This window comes from Magallana gigas, chromosome 1 (genome assembly GCF_963853765.1).
Source record: "Magallana gigas chromosome 1, xbMagGiga1.1, whole genome shotgun sequence".
Taxonomy (NCBI): domain Eukaryota; kingdom Metazoa; phylum Mollusca; class Bivalvia; order Ostreida; family Ostreidae; genus Magallana; species Magallana gigas.
This window is the reverse complement of record NC_088853.1, coordinates 47,256,745-47,272,511: the sequence shown is the minus strand read 5'-3', so window position 1 is coordinate 47,272,511 and position 15,767 is coordinate 47,256,745. Positions and strand designations below refer to the sequence as shown.

General features: G+C 33.7%; 2 protein-coding genes across 7 annotated transcripts in view; both read left to right on the top strand.

Annotated features, from left to right (window-relative positions):
- LOC136270613 (receptor-type tyrosine-protein phosphatase alpha-like) overlaps positions 1-2,366 on the top strand; it is a 33,014-nt gene extending 30,648 nt beyond the window's left edge. Inside the window, exons 26-28 of the mRNA XM_066068844.1 lie at positions 409-551; positions 922-1,057; positions 1,290-2,366. Of these exons, the coding sequence (XP_065924916.1) occupies positions 409-551; positions 922-1,057; positions 1,290-1,367 (357 nt within the window). The 3' untranslated portion in view covers positions 1,368-2,366. The remainder of the gene's footprint in view (positions 1-408; positions 552-921; positions 1,058-1,289) is intronic.
- A 7,903-nt stretch (positions 2,367-10,269) lies between these two features.
- The window catches only part of LOC105322070 (receptor-type tyrosine-protein phosphatase alpha), a 73,943-nt gene continuing 68,445 nt past the window's right edge, over positions 10,270-15,767 (top strand). For 3 of the 6 annotated variants that reach the window (XM_066068823.1, XM_066068830.1, XM_066068825.1), the window contains exon 1: positions 10,270-10,420. In XM_066068823.1, coding sequence (XP_065924895.1) covers positions 10,348-10,420 — 73 coding nt within the window. In that variant the 5' untranslated portion in view covers positions 10,270-10,347. The remainder of the gene's footprint in view (positions 10,421-15,767) is intronic. The other 3 variants (XM_066068817.1, XM_066068812.1, XM_066068835.1) reach the window with 2 other exon arrangements.

Here is a 15,767-nt window from a genome sequence, read left to right as displayed (position 1 = left end):
ACACATGGTAGAACTAAAATATAGGAAAGATCTTACTTCTTTTTTTATTAAATACTGTTTATAATTCAATATCATGCTGTATTTATTTTGAATTTAGAATTCGTTTGTAAAGTGAAAATATTTTACATAGTACTTGATACTTTTCCTCTGTTATTATTTAAGGAGGCTGGATGGTCAACATTATTAACAATCAGATCTACCTTAGATTTTAAGATATGATTTGTTAGGCTATAAACTATTATTTAATAAAGAAAAAGCCATATTTTATTTGTTTTTTTATCTTTTAAATTTGGGTATTTTCATATAAAGCTCTTCTGCTAAAGAAGACCATTATAGTCTTAAACTGGCTGCGACAATCGAGCCCTCTTAACTTTTTGCTCAACTTAGTCTTGTTTACCCTTTCTGTAGGAGACGTCCCATCCCGTGACAGTTGTAGAGCCGACAGGACCACTGAAATCCAACGGGACGACCAAAGATACGTCGTGTCTCAGAAACTTGGTGTCATATGCTCTCAACCTTGGCGCAGACACCCCAATCACCATTGTTAGCAAGTAGGTTAACCCAGACTAACAAATAATGCTAGCATACTCACATCTTAATGCTTGAAACGAACCATAACAGTGGAAATAACCCAAAAATCCCTCCGCGACATTGAGTATGTTTTATATGCTTGAAACGAATTACTAGTATACTGGTGGTAAATACCAGAATGATTCTTCCTCGATATTAAGCATGGAAGCACATATTATGATGTAAATTATAGTGTATGTAAAAGTACTATTCCTTTAGTTAATTGTATAATATATAATTCCTGTATCACATGTGAATTTAGAATAATAAGGCTGATTTTTTATCCGGAAAACAGTTGAATGTAGATTTTTAAAAATTATTCGTTTCATTGTTCCTCCTTCTTTAATACAGAGATGGTGCTTCACTATGCGGTGTTTTCTGTGCTGTGTTTAACTCCATACAACAAATCACTATGGATGACAACATTGACGTGTTTACAACAGTCAGACAACTACAGACAAGGAGACCAGAGTTCTGTTCCACACAGGTATAATGTTTGAAATTTTTGAATCTTTATACATGTATGTACTATGTATTTTCATTGGAGCTATATCATATATAAATTTTAAAACAAGCAGACTAATTAAACAATTGAAACATCATGTAATGTTGGTTTAAGTAATTTATCAATGTAATAACAATGAAAAATATCAAACCAGAATAAAATGTTTGTTTGGTCCTAACATACTCTAGCGTTAGTTGTATAATTTCATTGACAGGAGGAGTATTCCCTGGTGTATTCAACGTTGCAGGATTACATTGAAACAACATCAGAGAATGTTTACAGCAATCAATAGAAGGACATATTGATGTCGGTTCTGTGTGAATTCTGTAATTCGCATTTAAAAAGAAAAAACAATGTGAGAAATCAAGTAGACAATATTCGATGTATAATTGTTTTAATTCTGTTTACTGCCAAAGGAAACACGTGTCTATGAATGTATTGTCAGAAATCCTTTCTGCAAGAAATGTTTTATTCATCGAATTGACGCACTGTTTATTTCCTGTACAGTATTTCTATGTTTTCCTATGTATTTGTCATATTTTGTACACGCACCCCTTTTTCCCCCTATGTACGCATGTACCATCCTCTCCACGTACCTGCATTGCCGTTACATGAACATGTTTATTGTTGAATGATCACTGGCTGTTAATTTCTAGGATCTAACTTTTTTTTTTTATATCATTGATTAGAAGATTAATTACATTTTGAATAATTTTTCATTTTAAGCTTCATTTCAATTGATTCTGCCAGGCATGTGTTTTACTAAGCTTCTTAAGTTTAAGATTTCATCGTAACCGTAAGTTACGATGAATATCTGTTTTACCAAACTTCTTAACTTTAAGTTACGTCAAAAATATCATCGTAACTTACGACAGCCTATGGGCTACTCTAAGTTAAGAATTTTTCGTATTTTGCTAAATAAATGAATAAAAATGGCCGCCTGCTTATTGTTTATTGAAGTTTTGAGAGAAAATGAAGACAAGGCTTTGCGTCGTGAACGCGTTTTCAGAGACAGGAGTCAAGTTCTTTTAAAATATGTTGACCGACAGCGAGCTAATTGGGCGATATAGGTTTCCAAGGCGAGTTATTCTGCAACTGACAGACGATGTCAAAGACCACATACAACCACAACCTTTGAGGTCGCATGCCATTCCAGCTCACATCCAGATAATTTTATGGATATGACCTTTAAAAAAAATAACAGAGGAAATTCTAAATGAAGCTGGACTTATAAAGCATCCTATCAATCAAATTCTTACAAAATATAAATATCATAAAACATCACACTCATGATATTGATAAAAAAAATACACTTACTATGTGGGTTACATGTATGTTCAAAGAATGATTCCGAATGATATCCTTACAAACATTTCTATTTGTCCACTATTTTGAAAGAAGGATGAAGAGTAAACAAAAGGGCCACAACTGTATTATTACTTCATCGAGTTGTTCCCCTTTAACAAGATTGTGTGTGATGAACCATACAAATTTAAAATAAAATTTAAAATAGATATTGCCTAAAAGATATATAAATAATTTTTTGATTTATTGTGTAAAATTCATATCATTTCTTGTTGACAGTCAAGTATAGTTAGAATATATTTCCATACCCATACTAAGCAATATTATAGTTCAAGTATTGATCATAATATAGCAAAATGGTGATCAAGGAAATAAATGAATACATTATTAAAGAATAAAAGAAATAAAAGAAGATAGTTTGGTGGCATATCTCTGCCACTTGTGTGCAAGTTATTTTTCTATTAATCATGTGGACATGCCAGATAAATATGTTGACATGCAAGATAGTTATGTCAACATGCAACATAACTATGTTGACATGCAAGAAAACTGCAATCAAATAAGAGTTATAAAAAACCTCAAATATCGCCAACATGTGACATTCAAGATGCTAGATACGCTACCTATTGATGTCAACATGCAACTTATTCATGTTAACATGCAACTTCTTTATGTCGACATGCAACTTATTTATATCGACATACAACATATAAGTTGCATGTCAACATATTTTTCTCGCATGTTAACATAACTAAGTTGCATGTCAACATATTCATCTCGCATGTCAACATATTCATCTTGCAAGTCAACATAAGTAAGTTGCATGTTGACATAATTAAGTTGCATGTTGACTTAAATAAGTTACATGTCAGCATATTTATCTTGCATGTTAACATAAATAAGTTGCATGTCGACATAAAAAGGTTGCATCTAGCATCTTGGATGTCACAAGTGGGCGATATTTGAGAATTTTTGAGATTTTGTATTATTCTAATCTGATTGCAATTTTCTTGCATGTCAACATAGTTATGTTGCATGTTGACATACTTATCTTGCATGTCAACATATTTGATGGAAAAATAACTTGCACACAAGGGGCAGAAATATGCCACCATACGATAAGCTTTTTTGTAATGGACTTTTTTTTAACTAAATGAATAGACCTATAAAATTGTGTTAAGCCTAATGGGGTAGCCGATATAAATGTATATGACACTTTTATCCGCTACTTGTGTTAATGTCTGGTTAAAAAATTCTTAACCTCTCCCCCCCCCTCCCCCCCCCCCCCCCCACCCTCCCCCGCATCAAATAATGTTTTTTATCTTTGAAAAGTCTTTATTTCATTTAATTATTAGTACATGTATTGTAACCGGGTCTTGATGCAGATGACATAATAACACCGATTTTCTAGGGTTCGATTCCTTTTTCAATAAATTGTAGGAATATGGTAATTTCAGGAAATCACAATAGAACAACACATACATAAAACATATAAGCACACGACAAAGACAATACAAACACAAACATCGCACAGACATTGACATAAAACATATATTTACTTAAGTCACCTATTAATATTATCAGCAAAGAGCGATATTTTGATAATTTATATTTAAACTATAAATTCCATTTGATCAGAAATATTTACGGTAATAAATATCAATAAACCTATTTACAGCAATGACAGAAACATATAGTTACCAATTTATGGAACTGAGTGCAGGTCCTATTTACTGGATTTCATATCATGAATCGATCACCATATTCAGTATACAATGAATATCGTAAATTTACTTTACTCCATTTTATTATATTCCTTTTTTCACTATAACTTCTATCAACTTTGTAACTCATGTGCTGTATTTATTATTTGTGTTAAAATGTTATTCTTCATGCAATCTCCTATGGGAGGAAATAAAGATGATTAGAATGGATGAATGAACAGTCTGGGCAATTTAATGAATAAAACATTTACATGTAGCTTTTCATGATAATTCATTACAAAGTTACACACATATACTTTATTAAAAACATTCACTCACCACACTCATACGGGTTAAACATATTTATTTATCATTTCTTTATATCGTAAACCTATTCTTTCTCCATTGTTCAAAACAGTTTCGCAGACGATAAAATGTAAATAGCCGCGAAAACGAAAGTGCGAAAGTGCCCTCTGCGCTTGCGCAGCGTACATAACTACGAATATTCACACCTCCGTTATTAGAGAGTTCCATTACGGAAACTTGCGAACGTTTCGTAAGTTAAGGTTACGAATAAAACTTACGAACACGTTAGTAAAACAGAACATTCTTATCTTAAGTTAAAACTTACGAAGTTCTTAAGTAATAATATTTTTGCGTAAGATAAGAAGCTTAGTAAAACTCATGCCTGTTATATATCTCCACATCATTCTATGAACTGTTAAAACATAAAATTGTATTTGCACTTATAGCTTGTGCCAGTTAATGAAATCATTTTTGCACCCGTCTGATTAAGATGGCGCAATTTTGTAGAGACTGAAAGATATATCATGTGATAGACCATCGCTAAAAGAGTCTATAACCAATTTTTGGGTGGTTGATCTTAATCGACTCTCTTATGCAGTTACTCGGGAACCGGAGGTGAAACAAAACGTGCATCATTCTAATACAGCTAAGAAACTAGTTATAACCATCAGTACCTCCGTACTTTGATATTATTGATGTTTCTCGCATTATCACCGGTGTCAGATCGGTTTGACCGGTTTGAACCAGCATTGCGAGAAATGTCTGCTTTACAATATGTATTACAATGCCGCTGTAAAACGTAATTAAACATCGTCTGCTGTAAATAAATGAATTGTTTGATTTGTTTGCTATGGTGGCATGGATCTGCCACCACTTGTCAGATAATTATGCTGACTTGTCGAATGATTAAGTCGACTTGTCAGATAGTTATGTCAACTTGTCAGACCTTAATGTTGAGTTGTCAGAAAATTATCATATTGACTAGAAACTCAATATTTTGTTGTCAAAGCGTGTTAGTGCCGCTAATTGTCATTAACTTGTCATCATAATACCTGACAAGTCGACACAATCATCTGACAAGTCGACATAATTATCTGACAAGTCGACATAATGATCTTACAAGTTTACATAACTATTTGACAGAAAAAAATAAAAGGAAGAAAATTATCATTCATATTATAAGTCGACTTGTCAGATAATGATGATGACTTGTCAGATAATTATGTCGACTTGTCAAATAATGATGTCGACTTGTCATATGATTATGTCGACTTGTCCTAAAATATTATGTCAACTTGATGGCACAAATTTGGCGTGGACACGTTTTAGTGTTGAATTTTTCCGACATGTGAATAAGTGACAAATCGACATAAAGATCTGACAAGTCAATATAATTATCTGACAAGTCGACATAATGATTTGACAAGTGTTGGCAGATCTATGCCACATAGTTTGCATTATTAAAATGCATCCTATTTTCATTGAATAAATTGTCGTATGCTCTCTTCTTGACTTGTACTAATCATGTATGTAGCATGCAGAAGGTTACTAGTATAACGAAAGGAAAATTTTAAACGGCGTGAGAGAGAGAGAGAGAGAGAGAGAGAGAGATGTCACACATCGTTTTCTAATGTAAAATTTTTGCAAGAATATATACTTGTGTGTGATAATGAAATCAGCAAAGTCTCGTCCTAGATCGTAACCTATTATTCCATCAATCTCACTTAACCCTTTGATTATTTCCTTAAGGTCAAGATCTAGTAAATGATTCCAAAATGTCATTTTGGTGCTAGAACCATTATGACGTCATAATTGATTTGAATTTGGGTGAGAACCTAGTAAGTTGCAAGAACTTGTGTTCGAACCCTTTGTATATTATATATACAATAAAATATGTTCAAACCAATTGATTTGAAGAATCTTTCCCCGTACTTTACAGCTTTAAAGGAATTATGTATAAAATTAAACAATTTCTTGACATTCTATGTTGAATCATGGGAAAAGTAATCCCAATACCTATATTCAGTTTGACATCATTTTAAAGAAGAGGTCAAGAGCTTGTTTAAATCCGTTTTTGGGGAGACTGTAGGCCTTCTAGATATATTTTATTAGTCAAAAATGGACAAAACTCCGAAATTTGTTCCGCAGTTCCTTCATATTTCATTGAAAATGACATTTTAAAACATGATTTTTCATTGTGTTTACCAAAATTTTTTAGCCCCGGTACACCCTATCAAACAAATGGAATTTTATACAACTGTGTCTTAATTGACACTGGCATGATTAGCCAGCACCGTTTTTTTATTGTGTTTTTAGTGTTGTTTGTTTTTTAGTGTTGTTTTTTTCTTGGGGGGTTGTTTGTTTGTTTTGTTTTTTGGGGTTGTTTTTTCTTTCTTGTTTTTTTGTTAATCTCCATACCATATGCTATCACGCAATTACAGCGCATTTGTTTTGAGCGCTGATTTATCTGTTTTAATTTACATCTACCAAGTAGTATTCCCTCTATTTCTTACGGAAACTTATAGTTAATTCATAGCTCTACTGAAAGAGCCAGATTGAAATCTACATGCCCCTTTTATCGATTGGTCGAAATCTACAGCGGTTGAAACTGACAAGAAAGTGACAGGACTGAAATTGACACGCCCTGTTTATCGATTGGTTGAGACATAAAACTATCTAAGAAAAATCAAGGACTGCACTAAAAAATCATGATGATGTCAGACTCAAAGTCTCACATTAGACGATTTGGCTGTTTCTTCTAGCTAACGTACTTACGTATATTAACAGTAATTTATTGAATTATACTTACTTTCTACGCTCAATTTATTAATTAGTTAAAAGAAAGATGTTAATATAAACAATAAAATGCTTTTTTCTACAATGTCGCTACCTTCATATCCCGAATGAATCCCCATATTGTTTAAATGTATGTTCCAGACTGAATGTAACTTTTCGCTGATAAATCAGACACCATTAAATGCGCTGTTTTCACTATGCAGTGTACAGAAGACTTGTATATAATGGTAAAGGTAATTCAGTGTCCGTTTTCATGAGAATTATTACTGAGCGATCTCATTTTTTCAAAATAATTAATCGGGCACTGATTAAGCAGGTTCATTGTTGATTATAGAGGGGATGAAGACTCGGACATCGCATCTACAGAAAACCAATTATTGAACATGCAATTATATCACAATTAAAGCTGCTGAATAGTAAACTCAACCCTTTATATCAATTTACAATCAATATTTTAATTTGTAAATTCAAAAAGTAACAACGGCCTCGACAATATATCTTTATTTTGTTAAACAGTAAATGATCTAAAAATGTGATTAACATAAGGATTTGAGCATTGCTAAAATTCTATCTGTAAACAACACCTTCATGAACAAATTAAAAACAAACAACTAATGACCGTCTTCCGGGCATTGTTACTTATTTTTTTCACCTTGAAGCCACCAGCTGCTTGAAACATCGCCATAATGACATTGCAGTTGGTATTTTTTCATTTGGATTGATTTATTGACTAAGCTTTCTCAAGAAGTCTTAAAATACCAATGTGGAATGTGCACCTGGGCTTTTCACATCTGCACTGGTAAATGTTGGCTAACTTTTTTTGGAAAATAACCGAAGAACACATAAACGATAACATGCATGACAAATCCACCATAAAAAACACTCAAATGCCAATCTATTCAACATTTATGGATCTGAGTCATAGGCGTCGGAACCAGGTAGGGAGGGGGGGGGCTTCACAAAGTTAGACATAACCATTAGGAACATAGTATCAGGGAGGGTTCAGCCCCCCCCCCCCCCTTTTCTCGCAGCAAACATAATTTTCCTTAAATCTACCTTAAAAAGATTGAAATAGTAATAGTGACATTGAAAACATAGGTATACTAGCCCCCCACCCACGGATTAGGAATTTCATGATTCGGGAAAAAAAATTGGCAGGTAAGATTGGAGTTAAAGTTATACCCCCCCCCCCCCCCGGATTAGGAATTTCATGATTTGGGGAATTATTGTTTTTCTGATGATTATTTTAGCCCCCCCCCCCCCTTTCAATTAGCTTCTGACGCCACTGTGGGGTTTTTTTTTTTATCAATATCAATTTATCAATTATCAATAGTTATGCATAGGCATTGGAAACGGGGGGGGGGCAAATTTTTCTTTTGCAAAGATAGGCATAATCATAGTTAATGAATCAAGCATGTGAGTTTAAATCTCACCACTAAGTTTTTTTTGATCCGGAAGAAATTAACCTGAGCAGTAGCTTTCTAAGAAAATACTTTTAAATTTTACAATCCACACCGACGCCTACCATTGGAGCAAACCTTTTACATTCATCCCAGTTCTTGTCTTCGTTTTTCTGGGTCTAAGTATTCTCCTCCAGTTGAGGTTACTTTTTGTTGTACATCACCTCTCCTCGGATTAATTTGTTCAATTCTGCTGCTTATTTCAAACTGGTTTTATTTTTAATGCAAAATTCATGCAATTATTGCACATTTAGCGTCACAAAAAATAAGTGTCTACTATAGTGTGTAAGGCCGTTTGTCTGAATTTTAACAAGATGTGATAAACGAAAACTGTTGAAAAGAAATTATGCAGAGCATTAAATTTTTTTACTATATAAAAAAATATAATTGAGTTTCTAAAGTTTTATCTATCTAGACAACAATGCTGAATTATTTTGACATATCAAAATCTGTGGTGATGAAAATATATAAATTTTAAAATGTTTTGAAGCTGAAATCCGATCGTGCATCTCCAATTTCACCTTAGAAAGTGATATCGGTATTATACGCTGTGTCATCATCAGTACTAGTATATACATACATGTAAAAATGTGAAGAAAGTAAACTGTTGGAAAACTAATCTGGTATTTAAAAAAAAGGCACGCAGTCCAACAATGAAAGTCTGATTACATTTTTAGGGAGTCATTTCCTCTTTTAGATATTTAATTATAACAATCCAATACACACAAAGAAAGATCCGCAAATAACACAGCTTTCACTTAGGCCATTCCAATTTTTTTCTTTGTTTAGCGTCCGCGGACGGATTGGTTTTGAGATGTAAAAATTAAAAAAAAACCACAATTTTTGTTCATAAAATTAGATCGCTTTTTCATATGTCGGGCTCAAATTCGCATTTTGAAATCCAGATCAGAAATCAAATATAACAACATTCAAAATGGCAATCATATAGTAGGTATTTGTTATTTTTGTTTCAAAGTTTTTTTCCTGATAAAATGATAGGTTTTCGAGTTTTGGGTGGACGCTTAACAAAGAAAAAACTTGCAATGGCCTTAGACCGCGTAGCGAGGAGGAAGATATTTAACACAAAAACCGTTATCTTACACCGTATCTTTTTAACTATGGTATATACTCTTAATTTAAAAAAAACGTGGGTCACAAGTTGTCTTTGAAATATATGCATATAAATATAAAAATAAGCGTGCACGATACTAGAACCGCTTAAGAATGGACAGGTAGTCATTGCACTGCCCCACCCCCCTTCCTCTATATTATGTGCCTATACTTCAAGCTTGACCACCTCAACATCCCCTCTAATTGTTCTATGAGGCTACGTTTCCTGCGTTTAGTTGTCAATAAATACATAATGATTGCAGCCATATTGAAATGAGAACGAACGAATAAACCGTGTCCAAACATCTGCGGTTATGTTTCACCCAAACGTGTCTTACATACTATACATGTAATATTTTTATATATTTCATGCAGATTTTTGCAATGATTTAGAGATATGTTATCGTTAGGTTTGATAAAAAAAAAAAACACTACACACACAACAGACAAGTGCATTCAAGCATTCAGTCTATCTCGTAGCCAATTGAAAAAACCACGGCCGCTATAAAGCACCAGATCGGCCGTGACTTTGAATAGCTATATTCACTTCCTGGTAGAGAGCGTATCTTGGTCGACCCGACACAACAACGCCATGACTGGTCGGTCCGTGCTGGTCTGCTGTGTCTTCGTAGTATTATCATCCATCTCTACTGTTTTAGCATATGGTAAGACATTTTTCAATTATTTTTCTGTTTAATTTGATCAGTTTTGTTATTGTTTGCTATTCTATGGTGCATTGTCTTCATAATATGTAAGTACCTGCTACAATTATCTATTAATCAATCCCTGGCCATAGTGACCGTTTGTTTCGCATGCTTTTTTTCTTTTTAATTTATTTTTTATGTCATTTAACGTTTGAATTATTTTTTTAACATGCTCTGTTTTTATATTAGGTTAGGCCTAAAAAAAAAAAGTTATGTGTTTAGGGTAACCCTACCTAACCTACAAAAGTGCCCCGATCCTACCATTTTTAGATGTCTGTTTTTATCAGAATGTGATTTTTTATATTATTTCTATTAAAAACTTATTTTTAAATATGACACAAACAAACACTCTTGGGATTCATGAATAAAACAATATGATAAAATTAAAAAAAAATCCCAACCTACCTAACCTAATTTTTTCATCAGTGTTACCCTAAACACACAAATTTTTTAAAGGCATTATTAAATATAATATATATACCGTAACAGTATAAAATTGTTTTCTATTTTACTTCCGTAAACCTAGATATTTTCTCTGCAACCACTTATTTGGACCATATATTACAATCAGTTCTTAACAAACCCCCGCACTTAAAAAACGAGCAATTTTGGTGAAATCTGCAAGAAAATCTGCATGACAACCATTTTTTTTGTAAACATAACTAGTGTATTTTCGTTTTACCTGACTGTGTATGCCTATTCATTATGGAAGGTGATCATCTCATCAGCTAAATCTCTTTCTTGTTTACTTTCTGGGTTGAAACGGAGCTAATCTTTGTTTGATAGAAAAGAGAGAGAGAGAGAGAGAGAGAGAGAGAGAGAGAGAGGGGGGGGGTATATTGGGTTACGTATATTAATGTTTACATTTTTACGTGTGTATTTTAATTGACTATACAAATTTCAACTCTAAATCTAGTTCGAGTTCTAGTTCAATACTTTATGTCAATACAGGAATGTCACATAGCATCGTTTTTTAAAAGGGAGTGGGATGGGGATAAATAAAAATTAAACAGCGAATATTCAAACGTGATGTTGAAAGTGGCATTGATTTCGTTGCAAAAACAGTTAATGCGGTAAAATGGGATTATAAAAGAGCAACAATATAGGTATTTGAGACCATTTAATGTTATGAAAATTTGGGCGAGATACAGCGCTATATAATTTTTTTTATTTGCTACCAAGCGAGTATATGGGACGAATTCTATCGTTAAACCGGGTCCGTAGGACATCTGTCATATTAACGATAAAACATTCTATCTTCAGGCCCCCTTGCTCCCCTGCCCCCCCCCTCCCCAGTGCTAAGTGCCAGCATAACAACGATGGTAGGGGGTTCTTTCATCGAGTGGTTTTCCAGCTCAGGGAGTAACTATACAAGGATTTGTAAAGATGGGAGAATATATTCTAGTACCCTTTTCCGACTTTGGGAATAATTCCTCCCATTGTCTATTATCCGATGGAAATCCATTATATGTAAAAAAAATTAGTGTATTTCATTTAGCGACATTTAAGAAGATATATCCAGGATACCTTATTTCAAAATAGGCTTACCACGGATTGAACTAAAAGTCATTCTAAAATAGTAGAAAGTAGAAAGCTAGCCAAGGGTTCTCATTACGAAAAACTCGGTGACAAGCTCCGTTTTATGATTGGCTGCAGCTGCGAGTAGCTGATCCAATCGCAGTGCTGGTAAATATAAACTTTAAAAGAAAACACAAGTGTGATCTTTGGTAAAACATTCGGTGATTTAAACAAGCTGAGACACAAGTTCTCGAGTACAGTGCTTCCCCAACGATGGTCTAACCAGATCGCTTTAAAAACCTACATGTTTTACTGGGTATTATGGTGTCCGGATAGGGCCATTTGCGTTAGCGCGACATCGCGTTCAGATAAACGAGACATCGCGCTAACACACAACACGCCGTCGCGCTAACACACAACACGCCGTCGCACTAACACACAACACGCCGTCGCGCTAACACAACTTTGCACAACACGCCGTCGCGGTAACGCAACTTTGCAAGTTTCACAGTCTAGTAGGAAGTCGTGTCTGGAAATATTAGACTGCGCATGCTGAAATTTGTAGGCCTACATGCAAACATGGATGAAAAATGAATAAAATGTACTTTGAAATACATTTATTATTTTCATTTATTATCAATACATATGAATAAAAATATAGCTCAACCTCCGCCCCGGCTGGGCCTTGAACTCACGACCTATGGAGCCAAATAGGGCTTAGTAGAAAGTATATATGCTCTGAAAAAAGTATTTTAGCGTGATCTGATATGACCTTGACATACAAGCTTCATCTAAGGTCACTGCACACCCTTTGATCATAAACACTCAGTATGAGTACAGTGTGGGGTAGATTGGACAACGGAGAAAGAAGATATGCATCGGACAAGGAGTCTATATAAACTTCTGCTACGACCTTAACCGTAGACCTAAAAACATGGTTTGAGGTCACGGCACACCTTTCCCCGAATGCACTCTGCTTGGGAAGTAAGAGCCAGATTTGGCCAAGGGGAAAGAAAATATTCTCCGGGCAAGCCATCTCGAACAGAGAGACTGACCACTATAGGGCGCCGGTAGAGCGGGCCTCTAATAAAAAATTGTAATAATTTGTTTTTATTAAATGCTGATTTTGAAATTTTTCATAAACATAGAATGAAAATTCGGGTGGCTTCCGAAGGGGTTTGATATTATGAAAAAAATGCCGATAACAGGGTAATAGGAATGAAGTTTGATTGCCCTGAAACGTGATAGTCTAGAACTAATCAGAGGTATAATAAACTTATTTGATAATTCTAAAAGTTAGAATGTTTAAGCTGCAAAAAGAAGCAGAGTTAACACTCAGGAAATATCACAGAAGCTTAAGTTGATGCCAACAAAACAATTACAATATTGGACTTTAACAGTACTTATTCTGTACAGAAATTTATCATATCTTACTTTTTTTAATTAATCAAAACTGTAAATTAAATAAATTTCAAAACACAACAGGTTGTGAGTGTGGGGGGGGGGGGGGGGCGGGGGGGGGGGGGTATTATGTTTTTGACCCGTCAGTCAGTCAGTCCCCCAGTGATATTTATTGATAGTGGAGATCAATGTATAACATATTTCAACTGGCTTCAACTGCATTTGCTAATAAACAAACATGATGAGAAAAAAAATATGATACGTTAGTAATGATTTTCAAAAGCAATATGTTCTTTGAGAAGATCAGCGCGAGAAAAAAAATCACACTCTTATACATATTTTTATGTTTATAATACTGTAATGTTTGTTAATGTAACTTTTTTTTATAATGAAGTGATTTATTTGCTTAGAATTTGAAAAGAAGGTTAATGTTGAACACTTATAGATGCTTTAACATACTGTCCTTTCCGATATAGTCATGTTATATATTTTATTTGATAAAATGAAATATATCGGAAAGGACAATACCAATGGAGCAATTATTATTTGGTCATCTCGTTTTTTTTTTCAATACCTATTTGCTTAATTCACAACAAAGCGCACGTAATTGACTTGTACCTTTGGTTAATCCTCACCCCCAACTCACATCCTCGTTTTCAAAGACGGTAAATGAGATTCACTAGTGTTAACAAATCATCATACTATCAACAAATTAGAAAATAAATTCCAGATTTTGTGATTTATACATATTCTTTCAAAGTGCGTTAAGTGTCTTGATGCTTAAAAATATTGATGTACTTTCATAACGCACTTTGAAAAAAATTTTCAAAGTAGGTTAATTTGGTCCAAAATTTGACGCACTTTGAAGAAACTATTTTTCAAAATACGTTGCCACACATCTTAGAAAGGGGTTATGGCTTGGGTGGTTGTATTATTATTATTTCATTCTGCTCTTTTAATGAAGGATATATATAAAGAAGAGAAAGGATAAAGCTGTCTGTCAAAGTTAAGATATTATGAAAGCATTTGGCAGGAGATCTTGGGAGCGGGGGTGGGAATGGGGTGGGAGCAACAGTTAATGGGGTCAGCTTCCCTTGCTTGTTCATATTTTGTAATCACTGTTAAAATAAAACTAAGAAATTGAATGATTAAAAGAGCTATGCAAGTTTTTTTAATCATATACCAAAACAATTTTTGAAGTTTTAATCAAATAAAAGACTTGTAAATAGTAAAGTAATTATTAGCTTAATCATTGATGTGAGGTTCATGTACAATGATTTTTGGATAAATGCCAGAAGTTGTCAAAACTTTTAAGTTGAACACTGAAAAGAAGAAACATGAGAAGTAAAGAAGGCAAATTACCATATTTTTATTTCGTTTAAATTCCCTATAGGTGAATTCTCTCTGGCCAGTGGAAATGGGGTGGAGGTTGTTTAAAATAAAACATGCATAAAAAAATAATAAAACGGCATGTTGTCCAAACTAGCATCTCATTGCAGTTTATACCATTAAGTCTTGTTATAAATAAATAAACTTTTTTTTCATCCAAAATTAGATCAAAAGTGGGGGTTGCGTATTATACATTACCCTATTTTTTTAGGCCATGATTCTGAATACCGCAGGAGTACATACGAGTCTGCCGATATCGATTGTAATGCGGGTTGTATGGTTACACTTAGAGAGTTACATTTTATTATGTTTAAAATGCTCCATTCTTTAAAAAAAATAACCGAGTATTTGAATATTTATCCACTGTGCCTTGCTTCAGAATAGTTCTCGTTATTACTAAACAGTGACCTGTTGACTTGTCGGGTGATCCACGTTTTTTTTTTGTTTTGTTTTTTTTAATTTACAAATTCCGGTGAATTTTGCACTTGTCTCGTGTCGGCACTCTCAGGTTAATCGGGTGTTGGAAAATATATCAAATACGATTATTAGATTGAACCAAGTATTTCCATTGATGTAATCCGTTATGCAATTATTGTTTTCAAAATGAAAAATGAAAATCTGCTGCGTAATCAGGATCGAGGAGTCTAATATATTTCAGAAGAATTAAAAATTTTGCAATATGCGATCAAAACCTACTGCATTAAATACTAAAATTAAATTGCATCAATGTCCTCTAAACCGAATGTTGCCTTATCCAGTCAAATTTTTCAGAAGCAGAAAAGTTTTATTGTACAAGTAAATGCTATCTTGAAAGCTAACAAATATGGGAAATGATTTCCCATCAGAGTCTTGCACCTTTTTAATATCAGGTAATGCATTCTATGATGATCTTAAAGTTGTTCACCAAAACTATTGCTAGATTTCTGGTAGGGAGGGGATGATCATTACAGTATTCTTTTTTTTTCTCCAGAATGAAACTTAATTAATTGCATATATGAGA